A 17144-nucleotide genomic window follows, 5' to 3' on the forward strand; every position below is an offset into this window, starting at 1 on the left:
TTTGTAATTGTTAAATTACTGTGGCAACTTCAGAGCTTATAAGTGCTAATATTCCTACCTTTTTTCTCTCTGTCCAACACTTTCTTTTCAGAAGTTTGTCTTTGACCAGGTAGAGTTGCTCGAACATCGTTCCCATTATTAATCTATTTAAAAGATTAGGTGCTGTGTGATTTAATTGCATAATGAATCAAACCACCACATTTTAAATCTGTAAATTGACCCATCATCTGAAATATGACTATTGTAAATGACCCAGCAAAAAATCCACTACCCCAAATAAAAGGGGTAAAGAAAAAAGTTTTCCATTATGTAAGTTTTCTTACAAGCTTTTTTAGAATCATAGAATTTAGAAAATGCTAATAACCTAAGCTATTAGAAAGAGCTGACTATAATCATCTGAGAGTCCTTTAACATACCAGGCATGTTTTCACTTCAAGACCTTTGAATTTTGCCTAGAAAATTCTTCTCCTGGACAGAAAGCTCTTTGCCATAGTTCGCTCTTTCCGTAAAGACTTCATTCAAATGCCACCATCTCAGTGAGGCCCAGTCAAAATTCCACTCTACACCTACATTAGTACTCCCCATCTCCCTTCTCTTTTATCTCCTCCATAATACTTATGACCATCACACAAACGACATCCTTATTTTGTTGCCTATCTCACATGAAAAAAACGGAATTTTGTTTTTGTTCACTATCCTAGAGCCTAGAGCATGGTAGTGACTAAAACTTTACTGAATACGAAACTTAGCTACTTCACCTGACAAAGAGGCATCCTACTTCCCCCTTGCCCGCTTCACTTTATTTTAGTACTCCTCCTAATAACTTTATCCATAATGGTGTTTTGAAGACCCATAAGTTTATAACACCCACTCTATGTGCTTTATATTCCTATTTGCATTTTATGGTGGCATGGAATGTATAATAGAAGTCCAGTAAACAAAAAAAAGAGTGTGACACAAAGACAAAGCTTGGTATTGATGTCATAAGGAATGCCTGGGCAAAGACTACTTTAAGTGAATACTTTCTTAACATTTGGCCAAAACTGCTGTCACCATACCAATAACAGTGATTTGGGTACTATTAACTCTATAGCAAAATAATCACTGTACTTGAAGCTGATATTAGATTAAAAATGAATTTATTTACTCCGAAAAAAGAAAGGAAATTTATCATATTAGCAACAATTATCTACTATCAACTATACCTTAGTTAGCTCCATTTGCTCTTTGGCTTTTGACCTTGTCATCCGTACAAAAGATGGAACAGCCTTAAAACAGTCAAAAGAAGATAAAATAGTTTTTAAAATGAACTCACAAAATTACTTCCATGTCTTATTATGAAATACAGTTCCCATTTTAAAGTTAAACTTTATTTGTAATCATTTATGGCAAAAATAATGGTTAAATTACTTTTTTCCTGGTTGTGGCTTGATTTAAATTATGTTTAAGTTAACAGCTTAAAAACTTTTTCATATTTCTGTGAGGAGAAAGAAAAAATTCCAATCATGTTTCCAACTATTAGGAATCCTCATTAATATGATTAGTTAGACATATTTGGAAGTGGATATATGAACAGACTAGAGTATTAGGATGTTTTGGTGTTTGTTTATGAAAAGATACTATACAGCTTACTTTCCTAGCTTTGACAATTTGCCTTCAAATCTCATGATTATGCTCTTGTCCATTGTCAATAAGAAAATGGAGATTTGATTGCAAAATGTGGAAAAAAGTTCACAAGGACTGATCAAAAAGTGGTAAGACATTTACCAACTCTGCAAAATTCCTTAAGAAGCATAATCAGACTTCTCTTCAGATGAGAAGCCATTTTCTTCACCAAATCTCAGTGAAAACCTACGTTAAAGAAACTAGAATTTTTGCATAAAGGGAGCAAAATTCAGCAATATCTGTTGTCTACAGTAGAATAAAAAGCAATTATTGGTGAATCTTATTATGTAACACAATGTGTCTTTCCCCTTCTACATATAACACTTTGTAAATAGTTGTTTACAGTTTAGACCAATGACTGGTATCTTACATTTTCTTGAAAAGCCAGATTAACTTGAAGAGGTCTTCTTTGATGTTCCTCCAAACATAAACAATCTCTCCCTCCTCTAACATATATAGAATATACTTACCTGTATCTTTCCACCTTGAGCTACATTCTATTAATTTGGTCTCTTCTACATTGTCCTAAGATCATACACAGAGTAAATAAAGATCTGTCAAATGAATCAATGAGATTCACGAAGCAAAGAAAACTAGGCAACATCTTGGGCTTTTATGTTATTCCATTCTTATTTAAATCAGGAATAAGTACACAGTCACCAAGATCTTTTAAACATATTATTTAAAATGAGATATTTTATACATATCTTTAAAATAGCAAATCACTAGTAACAACCTAATTTACAAAACTACTTCCTCTGTTCATACTTTATTCTTGACTCACTAACCATTCTCTGCTTTTAGATCACCCCTCCTTTAACTGCTATCCTCCATTTTAGCTCTCTTGCCACTCTGACCAGTTCTCAGCCTGTCACTGGTACCTCACTTCTGCCCACCTGAATGTGCTCTCTAGACTTCCCTCTCTCATAATTTTATGTATCCTTATCGTAATGGTCTCATTTAGTCCTACAGCTTGAACACCCATCCATATTCCCAATACATCCTAAATCCACATTTTACCATGCATCTCCATCCTGATTTCCAAATTTTATACCACTGCCTGTTATCTAGGTGGTCCAAACAGGTTTTTAAAAGGGGGGGGATTAAAATGCACCTCCTTAAATATGTTCCTTGTCTTGCCTTCTTCATCTCTTTCAACCACAGCATAATTTACTATATAGTTATTCAAACTAGTATCATCAGAATCATCTTCTCTCTCTTAAATTTCCTTTACCCCTCACTATCTACTTGGTCTCTCAAATTTATCTCTAAAGGTGTCCTATACCTATTTCTTCCTTTGAAACACACTGCTCAGTCAACCTATCCTGTCTCACTTTTTAAGATAGTCTTACAACTGGTCTTCCTATCCATAAAAGCTTCCCTTTCCAGACTATAATCTTCAAGGCCAGGGAATCTTCCTGCATTACTAATTTGATAATGGTACCACCTTATTTAAAAGCCCTCGTTACTCTCTATATCCCACAAGATAAACACTAGGTCCTTGGCATAGCATTCATTGTTCATCAGCCTGGCTCTACTCACTTTCCTAGGTTTATCCTGTCTCGGTCCACCTATAGCTTTATTGAGAGACCTGATTTTCATCTTCTATTATATCATCCCCACCTCCTACCAATTAGATAAGTGAATAAAGGGGACTAAGGGGAACTGGTTATTTTAGTCATTTAATCATTTAATGAATTGTTTCTTGATCTTTTGGCTAAAATCGAGTGTAATTTCTTAAAGAAAATTCATGTTAAACAGAACTATTCTTCTATATCAAATTAGGATACTAAGTTTACCTTTTTTGGCTCAGCTTTCATAGTATTCTGGTTTGATAAAAGAAAAGAAGGCATATCAGGTCTATAAAGACCCACTTTAAATACTCCTCGTTTAGCTTTGTCTCTCTGCTCTTTCAACTTTTGAAGCTGCTTTTCTTCTTTGTATTTCTGGAGCATTTGTTTCCGTTGATCACCTAGAAGAGTTTTCACTGACCCTAAGCAGAAAAAAATACATAACACAGTATATAAAACAGCTCAGATAAAAAATTATGCAAATGCCTAACAAATCATTTTTTCTAACTTCAACTGCTACTAAGAAATACTTTTAGAAACTTTTTGTTAATTCCTTAGTACTCTAATTACAAGTTATTTCAACCCCCTTTCTTTTAAAATATCTATTCCTTTTGCCTTCACTTGTTCAAATATTTATTAACTGTGTGCTCTATATTATTCTACTTTTAAATTAATTAAATTCTATGATAGCCTCTAAGCTGACCTCCCGTGTTCTCACCTCTTGGTAGTTATGCCCTTGTGTTGTCACCACCCTCACTGAATAGAGCTGACCTGTGTAACCAAGAAAGTACCATCGAAATGACTTCCAAGACTAGGACATTAAAGACATTTCAGCTTTTGCCTTAGTTACTCTTGGATCACTTGCTCTAGGGGAAGCCAGTGGTCATGTGGACCTTTAAGAAGACACAGGCAGCCAAAGGAGATGTCCCCATGACAAAGAACTAAGGCCTCCTGCCAAAAGCCAGCATCAACTTGCCAGTCATGTGAGTGAGTTATCTTAGAAGCAGATCCTCCAGTTCCACTCAGGCCCTCAGACGCATTCCTGGATGACATCTTGACTGCAACTTTCAGAACCACCCGGCTGAGCCACACCTAAATTCCTGACCCACAAAGATTCTGTGAAATAATAAATGTTTTTTGTTGTTTTAGGCCACTAAGTTTTGGGGTAACATAATTTTTTCCTTTGATATTAAAGCTACTTGTCAGTTTCTCTAGCTCCCATCTATGATTCTCAGCTTAGGTTTCTACCTACATATCCTCATGTTTATTTAAACTGGTTTGAAAAATATGAGTGGCTACTATGTCGTCAGACGTTCTTAAGCAGTAAGAATAAGTAAGAGAATTTCTGTCCTTGAAGGGATCGCAGTATCGTACTGTGGGGAGATAGGTAGTTTCAGTTTGGCTTAGAAGGGAATACATAGTAAGAGAATGCACACAGTAGCGTATCAGTACAAACCTGTTTGAGGAGATCAGGAAAAGTTTTTCAGAAGAAAGAATACCTGAGAAGGGTTCTGAAGAATGAGTATATGTTTGCCCACTAGGTGAAGGTTAAAACTAATCCAGGGAGATAGCTGCACAAGTCAGTAAATTTACTAAAAAAAAAAAGCATATATTTAAGTGGCTGAATTTTATGGCATGTCAATTATACCTTAATAAAGTTGTTTAAAAAAGATAATCCAGGCAGAGAACAGAACGTGTAAAAGGTCAAATGCTGAAGTGTTCAATCATCAATAAAAACCCAACTTCTCTGATAGTTCCCTTTATCTCTTGATCTAATTGAAACCTGGCTCTCCCCTGAAGACACTGCTTCCCTAGCTGTCCTCTCAAGTGGTTGACTACTTTTTTTCTCCCACACTGGTAATATCGCTGGGCCTAAAGAGGGGAGGTGTCCCCATCATTGCTTCCCACTATTTCTTCCTCCGCACTAAAAGAGCTCAGCTTTACATTTCATGTCATCAGATCATACTATCAAGTACCCCAATGTGTCATCTATAGACCCTCCAGGTTTCTCTCTTGTTCCTTGAAGGCTTTAGCTCCTCACTGTCACTGTCTCCATTCTTGTATAAATGTTGATGACGCCTTCCAACACCTTGCCTCTCAATTCTTGGGCTTCCTTTCCTCCAAGGATCTTGTTTCTACTATACCTCAGCGATCCATTCCCACAGTCACATCCATACCAATATTTCAACCTTTTTCGTGTCCTGGCATACATAAAAAATAACATTGACAGGGCACACTGGAGCAAACAGAGTCTGCCCGGGATCAAATGCAACCAGAGAGAGAAAGCTCTACCCACCCCTGGCCCTGCCAGAAACTTCAAGGGCTGAGAGGACCAATATCTGGTCATACTTGTATTCATCTGTGAGACAACAGGCACTTGAGCCTTCATTATTACCAGTGAATAACTGTATTTCCTTCAAAAGCCCAACCTCAAGCTACCCACCGATTACCATATCTTTCCAACAGCCCTTTAGCTCCTACCAGGACCTACACTCTACTGACCTACACTCATCTTTTTACTGTCTCTTACCTCCCTTGTGTTCTCAGGTTTCTTCTTATCTAATTTGGATTCCATGATTCATCATCATAATCACTACTTCATCTTTTTAGCCCCTCTCTCACTGTGCTGCACCCTAGCAAAATTTTAACTCTGATTAAATGCCACTCGCTGCTTACCTCACAACAACAATACATAACTGGGTTGAAAAAATACACGAAAGCATGCTACCTCATCTCTTTCTATTTATGACTATAAACCTCTCAGTTGGAACCTACGTTTCTCATTTCAATACTCTCTCATTCACCTGAATTACGATTTCATACATTATCCTGTCCTCAAACCTGACACAGCTCCTCTCCCATCTGCATTCAAAGCTCCCATGGTATCTGAGCCAACATACTTCACCTGCCCTTCTGGACAAGCTGAGTGTGCATCTCCCAAAGGCCAACCCCTCCACTAGCTCTAGATTCTATTCCTTCTCACCGAATCGAAGGCATTCTTCCAGCAGGTTACCCTCCCTCACTCACCTGTTTTCCTCTCTATAATGGGTTGTTGCCATCACAAAGTTACAAACATGCAGTAATTCCTCCCAACCCACACCCTCATCTAGCTGCTTGCCTCATTTCTCTATTTCAGTATAAGGCAAAATTCTTCGCAAGACTTACTATATCCCTATTTCCAATTTTTCTCCTTTCATTCCTCCTCACTTTTTTCAAAATTATGAAAAATTTCAAATATACACACAAGTAGAATACAATGAACCCCCATATTCCTATAATCCAGATTCAACAATTATGAACATTTTGCTGCACTTGCTTTTTTTTCTGAACTTTTGAAGACAAATTCTACTCGCAAAACTTCATCCATAGATATTTCCGCATGCACCTCTAAAAGTAGACATTTTCTTTCATAATCGCAATACCATTATCATACCTAACAAACTTAACAGTGATTCATGTTATCACCTATTATAGAGACCAAATTTAAACTTCCTGTTTCAAATAGGTCTTTTATTTTTTAAGAATTGGTTTGTTCAAATCAGGAACCAAGCAAGATCCACATATTGTATTTAGATGCCTTTTAAATCTCTTCATCTAAAATAGATCTTCCTCCCCATCTTTCATTTGTGTCATTACCTTGTTGACAAAAGCTAGTCAGTTGTACTACAGAATGTCCCGCACTCTACAATTGTCTGTTTGCTTTCTCCTGTTTTTTTGTTCATTCCTCTAGACCTCATGTTTTCTGTAAACTGGAAGTTATATCTGAGGGTTTGATTAGACTGAAGTTCAACTTTTGGAGCAAGAATATGTCCTAGTTGGTGCTGTCATTCTCTCTTGAACCCATGCCTCTGTGGCTTTCATTCCCTGAACTGCACTCCACCAAAACTACTTATCAAGATCACTGCCACAGCCAAGTTCAAATTCTCACTTCTAATATAACTTGACCTAACAAGAAGCACTGACAGTCAGGCTCTCTTCTTTGACAGGCTCGTTTCACTCAGTTTCTAAGATACCACTCTCTTCTGTTTGAACTCTTACTTTACTTGCACTGCTCCTCAGTTCTTTGATCCCGCTTGTTCTTTCTTCCGTAGCCATGCTCACCTACTCGCTCTCTCTGGAACATACCAGGCCCACTCCACCTCTAGACCTTTGCAAATGGCAAATAAAGAAAGGCTATTTTAATAGCATATTGACAAGGTTAGACTTTCATTTGGAGGCTTTTCGTCAAGGAATGGAGTATTTGAGAAGGCAAGAATAGAGGCAAGGAGCCAACCTAAGAAGCAATAACATCACCTCAACGCAGACAAAAAAATGTCTAGCTCTTCCATTAAAGATCATTCTGCATCATTCCATGGCCCAATTTTCATTTCCTCCCAACTCCTAAGAGATGTTATTCTTTACTCTCTCCTCCTTGACAACCAATCATTTCCTTTGACCTTCAAATATGCACTGATCACCTCATCTCAAAAACAAAAAGAACCCTACAGCACTTTTGTCCAATTCTTTTCTCGCTCTCATTTAGAATCACAAAAATAATAAATTTGAAAGAAATATTTTAGCCCAACCCCTCTTTCACAGAATCAATTGAGCTCAATTATGTTGAATGTCTTGTACATGCCATATATTACACTAGTCCTGGAAAAATGATAAAATTGAAGCAGTGAATATTTAAACAACTTCACATCTCATTTCTTTCTCTATACAATGTCTAAGAAGATGTTATCTCTTTCTGCCATTTCTTCGTCATTTATCCTTGCTTTATTTCATTGCAATCTAGCTCATAGTGCCTGCTATATAAACACAACTAAGTAGGCGTCCAGTGACTCCTTCCGGTTAAATACAAGTTGCTTCCCAGTTCTTTCTGCTCTATAGCATTCCTTACCTTCTAAGACACTATTTTTTTTTTAATGTCCTCTTTTTTATTTTAATTATTTGCAGGTGTACAAAGCAACGTAATACTTAGCATCTAAATTGTATTTAGATGCCTTTTAAATACAATTTAGATGCTAACCCCTCACAAATTGATACTCCCCCAATCTACTACCCCTCTGACATTGTATATAGCTGCTACAATAAGACCCTCTATTTTTATCTTTTGCTGAGAACATTTCTTCTTCAGTTGGATTTTTCCTTCCTAATGACCCCAAACCCTTTTAGGCAAACTGCAAGGAAGAATTCTTTGCCCTTCTAAGAAATGTTTCCATTGGCAAAGTATTCTTATTTTATAGAGTCTTCAAGCAGTTCTATTTTTATGTCCCTTTTCAATTTATCTTGTCAAAATTTATCTTACCCAAGTGCTAGAAGAATTTTAGAATTCCTACATAAGGCAATATAGAAAATAAAGTGTTATAATATTCCATAGATGAATGGCTTTAGCCTAGGTAAAATAGCTTTAGCCTAGCCTGTATCTTAAATAGACAGCAGAAAACATCAAATTACTCAAAATGCTATTACAAAATTCCATTCTTCTGGTCAGAGTTTGTTTTTCATTTTTTAAACTTTTTTATTTATTTAAATGTGGTTTTCCAGGATCCCTCAGCTCTGAGTTAAGTAGTTGTTTCAATCCAGTTGTGGAGGGCGCAGCTCACAGTGGCCCATGTGGGGATCCAACCAGCAACATTGCTGTTAAGAGCACCGTGCTCTAACCAACTGAGCTAACCAGCCGCTCCCCAGTCAGGGTTTTTTAACCTCTGTTATTAAATCAACTTTTATTCACTCTTCAAAGCATTTAAAAATTACAATAAAGCTTTACTTACTTGGCTTGACACTGGCCTTTTCGGGAATAAGCTCTTGAGATGTCTCGTGTAATTTGGGAAGAAGTCTACCTTCTAAGGTTGGAATGTTGACATCTTTCAAACCGAAGTGTCTGTTTCGTTCATATTCCTTGTGTCTGTTTTCCTTCTGAGACAGTGATTTCCTATGAGCAATTTTAGTTCTAATCATGTCAGTACTTAAATCCTTTCTGTGTCGACTGGCAAAATGTGACGAAGACATCCTGTCAGGGAAAAGAGAGACCAACTTACACGGATTTTCATTTTATTTAAAAAATTAAAGAGTCCAGTTCACCTCCTGTTCCAACCTCAGAGCCTTCTGAAATAAAAACATTGAAATACAAAATGGAATAAATATATGACACTGAAGTGTGGGAAGGAGGTTATCAAAAGATAAGACACTATGACCTATTTTTTCAGGTACTAAATAGGAGCTTGTTTCACAGCTGAAGTGAAGTGAAGCCCAGGAAGCTACAGTCCATAATATAAACAAGAGGCTCTAGGCTTACTGTACAGAACATCACAAAATAATGTGAATTAAAGGTGGAAATAGGGAAAATAAGTGAAAGACAGTATACAGAATAGTTTCTTAACCTTCCCCTGGTGATGAATGCAGGCAGTCTGACATTTTTTCTCAAGCCAAAAAACAAAATAAACAAATAAAAACCACACAAGATGCCGACTAGACAAGTAAGGATGATAAATAGGCAGTTGGATATACAACAGTAAGAAAAAGAAGGGTTTTCAGAAGAAATTACCATGGTGATATAGAAGGATAATCATATCAGTTTGCCCTTGTGAGAGCAGAATAAAATATTTTCGGCTATGTAAAAAATCATATAGTTTACTTGGCATATACTCTTTTTGTAGAAAGACCCTTGACAGTGTATTCAAGTAACGCAAGGGAGGACAAGAAAGGATGTCATGGGTTCCAACAAACGATGGATCCAACTGACAAAAAGAATAAAGGAAAATGGAAAGTCTACAGCTGGTATAGAGGCCAAGCCAAACTGGTGAAAAAGAACTGGTTTCCCAGAGAAAATTCTTGCCAGCTTAAAACAAAAAGAAAAGGAAAGGGGGAGGGTCTGCCATTAGGAAGTTGAAAAAGTTATAAGTACACTAAAGTCGTCAACAATAACTAAGAAAGTCCAATAGAAAACTCCAGATAAAAGAGAAATCTGCAAAAGAAATGCAACAAATTAAAATGTTATGTGATTTTAAGCAATCAACAGAGTGTAAAAAAGGAGAATTCGTCAGACTTGGATGCCAATAATAGTCTCCTTTGAAAAGCCCAAGGGAAGTGACAAAAGACTGTGCTTTTCATCAAAAACTCTCCTCTGATTTGCCACCTCCCACAAGTATTAATTTGCTAAATATCAAAAAGTAAAACTTAGGTATTATTTTAAAATACAGCATAGCACTATACACAGCAGAGAGACAGAGACAGAGAACACTAATGCTAATATTTAATTATCACCTAAACCCTAAAAGGTAGTTAAGTATTATCGTCGTTATACAAATAAGGTAAATTAACTGCCCACGTTGGCACAATTAAAAGGTAGTGTAGATGGGAGCCTAAGCCAGGCAGTCTGGCTCTTCAACTACATCTAAGTTCTCTTCTTTGGCTGACCGGAGTTCCTTCCAGCTGGAAAGTCTAGAATGCCTTAGTCTTTCTTGCCTAGAGGTTCTCAACCCGGGCGTTTTTAGTTGTCACAGGATCTGGGAGGAGACACTGAAATTTAATGTCAGGACCAAGGATGCTAAGTATTTACTCCCCGGTGGTCAAACGCTGAGTGCTACATAGATCAAGGCAACAAACAGTTCATCTTCTGGGGACCTGAGTCATCAGCTTCGGGGGTAGGACAGGTAACACTGTCCAAGTGGAGCCTCCCGTGAGCAGCGTCCAGCTCGCAGCTGCCGGTCCTTAAGATCCTTCTAGACTTTTCAGAAGGAAGCGGGCCAGCGCCCTCCCTCCAGCTCCCCAGCACCCACCTACCTGAGGCAACTTCTAGCGTGAAACCTCAACCAAATTAAAATAAAGGAATTCTCTCGGTCTTCAAGACCACCACTGCCTCCAAAGCAGGAACGCCTACCAGCCGAGCCTCCGCAACATTCAAACTTCCCGCGCCGAGCCTCTGATTGGAGGGATTTTAACAAACGCTTCCGGGAGATGTGCCCGCCTCTTCCCCTTGATGAGGCCAGTGATTGGTTTGCTCCTTCACTATTTGAATTGATTGAAAGGGGAACGGACGGTTCAGACGAGTGTGAGCGGAATCAATGGGCGGGTCGCCACGCGATATTGATGAGGGGCGGATCAGAAGGGGCTCTGGGGGCCCTGTAGGGGGCGGGAGCGGCGGACCCGCGGTATAGTGTTGTCGCTGAGCTGCCCCGGAGCTTGCAGGGTCCCGTCGATATCCGAAGACGGTCGGAGGAACTCAGAGGAAGGAGACGAGACTCAGTTTGCAGGGCTTTTTAATATCCTTATTTAGTTACATAAATCCAGCCGACCTTCTTGGAGTGTTTTCTTCATTTAACGTTTTTAAAACCGGGCTTCCGACACCAAATTTCCCCTTACATTGTTTAGTGTTACTTTTCAACGCCGCCAGTGTTTTTTTTTTCTCGTCCATTTTTTAAAATTGAGATAAAATTTACGGTGAAAAGCATAGTTTTTTTTAATGTACGATTTGATGAGTTTTGCTAAATGTAAACAGCTGTGTAACTGTCACCCAATCAGAATGTAGAGCATCTCCCACCCTTTAGGCAACCATTCCTCTGATTTCTATCACCTTAAAAACAAAGGTGGTAGGTACTCTTTAGTATCTGCCTTCTTTCTCTCAGCGTGTTCAAGACCCATCCCTAGTGTTGCGTGAATCAGCAGTTACTTGTTTTTATTAATATTTCATTGAATGCTTTGTTTATCCATTCACCTGTTGATGGACAATGGGATTGGTCCAGTTTTTAGCTGTTATGAATAAAGTTGCTATAAACATTCTTGTACAAGTCTTTTGTGGGCATGTTTTATTTCTCTTGGGAAATATAGGTGTGGAATTTCTGGGTATGCTAAACTTTATAAGAAATTGCCAAGCAGTTTTCTAAAGTAGTTGTACCATTTTACACACCCACTAGCAACGTGCAAGAGTTCCAGTGTTCCACATGCTTGCCAAGATTTGGAGTTATCACTCTTTAATGTTAACCCCTCTAGTAGGTATGAAATGGCATCTGGTTTTAATATTGTAGTTCCCTAGTGACCAATGATGGTGAGCATCTTTACATGTGCTCATCAACTATTTTTGTATCTTGTTGTGTGAAATGTTCAAGTCTTTTGCCCATGTTTTTATTAAATTGGGGGTAATCTTTAAATTTGGTTGTCTTTTTAGTATTCATTTGTAGGAGTTCTATCTATTCTGGGCACAAGTCCTTTGTCAGGTATGTGTATTTTGAATGTATTCTCTCATTTTGTGGGTTGTGTTTTTTTAATAATAGGCTTTTAATTTTAGTTTTAGATTCACAGAAAAATAGCAAAGATAGTAGAATCAGGTTCCATATGTTCCTCATCCATTTTCCCTTTATATTAGTATGGTACATTTATTATAATTAATGAAATGATACTGATACATTATTATTAACTAGAGTCTATACTTTATTTAAATTTCCTTAGTTTTTACCTACTAATATTTTTCTGTTAAAGGATACCACATTACATTTAGTCATTATGTTGGCTTGGGCTCCTTGTTCTGTGACAGTTTCTCAGACCTTTCCATTCACCTGTTTTCGGTACCTTTGCTAGTTTCATGGAGTACTCATTAAGTATTTTGTCGAATGCCCCTCAATTGGAATTTGTCTTATGTTTTTCCCATGATTAGTCTGGGGTTGTGGGTTTGGGGGAGGAAGACCATAGAGGTGAAGTGTCGTTCTTACCATATCACATCAAGAGTACATAATATCAATATTATTTATCAAGGTTAATTGCTAACCTTGATCACGTTTATCAGGTTTCTCCACTGTGACATTACTATTTTCTCCCTTTCCATACTGTACTCTTTGGGAGAATATAACTATATAGGCAGCCCACACTTAAAGAGTGGGAAATTACGTTCCATCTAATTAGGGACAAACTCTGAACATAAACTATTTGGAATTATTCTGCATGGGAGATTTGTCTTTTCCCATTTGTCCTATTATTATTCAGTCATTTATATCAGGACTGTTGGGTTATACTCTAATACTATTTTATTTTGTTGCCGTTGGTAGCTCTTTCAGTTTGTTCCTCTTTTACATATCCCCATCATTGTGGGGTGTTTGTTTGTTTGTTTGTTTTAGTACATACTTCCTTACTTTCTGGCTCTACAAGATGCTCCAGGGTCATCTGAATTTTCCTTGTTCCACTACTAAAATCAGCCATTTCTCCAAGAAACCTTGGTTCCTTTTATTGGAGAATGGTACGAGAAGCTAAGATCTGGACACTAGGTGTGCTCCTTGCTACTGTGGAGTCTCTCAGTTGACTGAAGAAATATACCTGTCTATATTAATGTATGCATCTATAAATGTTTCCATAGTCATCGTCTGTATTTACTTTAAGCTAATCATGAGTTTATATGCTGATGTCTCCAACTCTAATCCATTACCACATGGATCATTCTAGCGTCCTCCCCTTCCTTATCTGTAACCTCCCACTCCAATGGAAAACCAGACTCTATTAGTTGCCTTTTCATTTCCTTCATAGCATCATTGGTGAACAGAGGATTTTACATTTGATGAAGTCTAAGTTATCATTTTAAAAAGTTTCCTCTTTAGTGCTTTATTTCCTCTCTAAGAATTATTTGTCTACCACAACATCATGAAGTTACTCTCCTGTTTTCTTCTAGAAACTTGGTAGTTTTAACTCTTATGTTTAAGTCTGTGACTCATCTCGCATTAATTTGTGTGTGTTATCTCCAATCTTTTTCTCCCCTTTTTTTTACGTGTTGTCCAATGCCACATATAAATGAAACCTGTGTAAATGGCTATTCATGGGTTAAGTTTCTTCTGCAAACCCTCCCATGATTTTCGGAGTTAACTAAAACTGTAGTACCATAGTGCATTAAGAAATATAAAACAAAGCATAACATATGGGAAGGACGTAGCTTTGTTCAATCCATTTAGCAACAGGGATGAGGTTGGCAGGCTTGGTGAGAACAATTCAGCGGAATGATGGTGGCAGAAACCATACTGCAATGAATTAAAGCTTCATTGGGAATTACTGAAACAGGCAGAGAGTGTAAGTGAGGAATCAGAATTTTTAGTGATGAAAAGCACTTTGAAGATTAATGACTTGTACAAGATCCCACAGCTAATTAAGTAGCAGAGCCAGGACTCAAACCTAGGTATTTTTATCTTCCTGGTTGTAACCATGGATTGTTTTAACATTTATTTGAGAATGGAAAAGAGTAGTATAGACTTTGGAGTCAAATAGGTGTGGTTTAAAATTGCCACTTTATATTGGGCAAGTTTTCTGCACTTTTCTGAATCTCCGTTTCTTAGGAATGTTGGGAGGATTAAATGAAATAATTAGTTCCAGTTCTGCTTCCTACAAAGATGCTGACAAAGTAAAATTACTGGCTCCCTCCCACAAGATCAACTTCAGAGGAGCTACAGAGGGGAAAAAAAAAACACCCAAGTTATTGTTAACATTCAGGAATGTAAGCAGTCTTTTGTTGGTTTTCCCCTACAGTTGTTAACTGATTAACCTCTCTTGTCTCTTCCTTCCAACCCTCTGGCCTATTGTAATTCAATTTAGGACATCTCAGAATTTTTGTGTTTTTTTGTCACTTTTTACTGTGGCTATTAAAATATTTAAATTGCATGTGTGGCTCGCATTGCATTTTTTTTAAGTTTATTAGGGTGTGGGGTGACAATGGTTAGTAAAGTTACATAGGTTTCAGGTGTACAATTCTGTAATACATCATCTATATATCATACTGTGTGTTCACCACCCAGAGTCAGTTCTCCTTCCATCTCGTTGCATTTCTATTGGAAAATACTGTCATAGTTTATAAGAAACTTTGCTGTTTGAAATATCAGTGAGAAGGGACCGTCTCACTCCCACTCAAAAGACGTGAGCATAGAGAAGCAGCCTCGATTTCCAATCCATAGCTTCAAGATCAGAGGTGTGCGGGTCAAAAAATAACCTTCCTCCCATCTTTCTAACTTCTTCTGGCTGGGTTAATCATCCAATAAACATGAGACAGATTAACAGGAGAAAACGTCCAAAATTTATTACGGATACACATATGGGAGTGCCATTAGAATATGAGATCCAAGGAGGAATTGGGTCATTGTGATTTATAAAGCATTCTGGACTAAGAAGAAGGGAGGCAGTGGTCTGGGATTTCAAAGGGAAAGTAGGCAATTCGCAGGTAGAAAGAGCAAACGTGATAAATTCTTGCTGGGCCACCCAGAAATAATGGGCCACAGAGGGACTCTATTCCTACATTTCTCCGTTTGCCCCATTTAATGTTATAATGCTAAGGTGATGCTCCTTTCCTTTAAGTAGGTCTTCCTATCTGAATTCCTTTAGACAAAGAAGGTGAAGGGTCAAAGCTTCTTTCTGAGTCCTTTGTTTTTTAATAACCAGCTTAAAATCAATATCCCAAATGGTTTTTTGGGGGGGTAACAAAATGTTGGTTCCCCTCAGAGGTTTTAAATGGCAGTTTTCAAGGAAAAAGGCAGTCAGACTAGAATATTCCTAGCAGAACCTTAAAAAGTTTCCAACAGGAGGAGGCCAAGGCCATTTAAACAATGTTTCTCCTCAGCCTATACAGCCCCTTTCCTGTGGAGTGATTACTGCTTTTTGCTTTTTTTCTTTTCTTGTCAGTGACATCCCCAGTTCTGCTTTGCTCCTGTTGCTTCCAGAACAAAGATTACAGAAAAACCTCTGTTGTCAAACTGCCTCTGCTTCATCACAGCACCAATCCAGAGCGGATCTCCATTCCTCCTGGTCCCTTCTCAGAATCAAAGGTCCAAACCCTGAGGTAAGCCCCTCCAAAGTCTCTTGTACCCAGGTCCTCCAGGGGTCCCTGGGAGAGGCCTCATGCTCTCCCTTGCAGCAGCAAGTAAATAACTAAACTTTTTTTTAAACTACAAGTGTGCTCCTGGTGGTCTTCATCTTGTTAAAAATTTTAATTTCCATGGCTGACAGTCTTTTTAAGAAAGGGTTTACTAGGCCAGTGCTAGCAAAAAAATAGGAAGAGGAGGAGGAGGAGGAAGAGAGGGAGGAGGAAGAGAAGGAAAAGAGACTGGTCTAGGGCATGGACTCTAAATCACCAGTAGCATGGCTCGGTTGGAATGACAAACGTGGTTTAGCTGTGGGCAGCAGATCGGAAAGTTCGTGTGTAAAGAGGCTCCTGGGGTTCTAAAGCGCTTGGCAATTCTCTCTTTTGGATAATCATGGAAATAGCCACCTGGAAATGAATTCTAAATTAATCCAACTGATGTACAGGAATGTGAGCAGTCTGGTCCACAGATGTAAACAGGCTAACGGTTCTGTCTCCTTCTCTCACTCTCTGGCCTCTGTAGTTTGGAGCATCTCAGAATGGTTTTTCTCCTTGTCCATCCGATGGGCTTTATTTGTAGACCTCTCGCAATGGAGTCTTGAAATCTTGATACTGGATTACCAAAAAGGAGCAAGAAGAACCATTGACTGATTCAAGAAAAATTTATAATGTATCAAGTGGAGAGCAGTTTTAAGAGTCCAACCAACCTGGGCTCTAGTTCTGGAGCAGCTCAATTTCGGTTCCTAAACTTCATTGATGGGGCTAATATCAATACCTACTTCTGAAGGTTGTTGTGAGAGTTAAATACCCTACCTAAAGAACTTAAGATAGAAGCTGGCATACAGTGAGCACTTTAAAAATGGTGGTTCCTGTTAGATGACCACAAACGGGGAAAAGTTAGGATGAAGCCCAAATCCTGTGGACATTCCTTTGTTTTCTGGACCAGCCCTTCTTCTAGCAAGGCAGAGAGTGGCAAATTAATTAATTAATCAATTAATTTGCCTTTTACAGTTAAAGTTGAAAGGAGGGTGAAAGGGCCCTAAATTCTCCATTGGAATTAAAGGATGAAGGAATTACAGATAAAAGATTCTCCTTTTCAAAAAATG

General features: G+C 38.1%; 1 protein-coding gene across 2 annotated transcripts in view; it reads right to left on the bottom strand.

Annotated features, from left to right (window-relative positions):
- The window catches only part of DLGAP5 (DLG associated protein 5), a 69752-nt gene that overhangs the window by 25885 nt on the left and 26723 nt on the right, over window positions 1-17144 (bottom strand). The window contains exons 1-5 of one of the 2 annotated variants that reach the window (XM_019725754.3): window positions 11004-11131; window positions 8993-9231; window positions 3465-3658; window positions 1206-1268; window positions 59-143 (exon numbers count right to left, since the gene is read on the bottom strand). In XM_019725754.3, coding sequence (XP_019581313.2) covers window positions 59-143; window positions 1206-1268; window positions 3465-3658; window positions 8993-9230 — 580 coding nt within the window. In that variant the 5' untranslated portion in view covers window position 9231; window positions 11004-11131. Of the gene's footprint in view, window positions 1-58; window positions 144-1205; window positions 1269-3464; window positions 3659-8992; window positions 9232-11003; window positions 11132-17144 lie in introns of those variants that run through there. The other variant, XM_019725755.3, reaches the window with a different exon arrangement.

The sequence above is a fragment of the Rhinolophus sinicus genome, chromosome 3, assembly GCF_057876585.1.
Source record: "Rhinolophus sinicus isolate RSI-liver-muscle chromosome 3, RSI-T2T, whole genome shotgun sequence".
Classification (NCBI taxonomy): domain Eukaryota; kingdom Metazoa; phylum Chordata; class Mammalia; order Chiroptera; family Rhinolophidae; genus Rhinolophus; species Rhinolophus sinicus.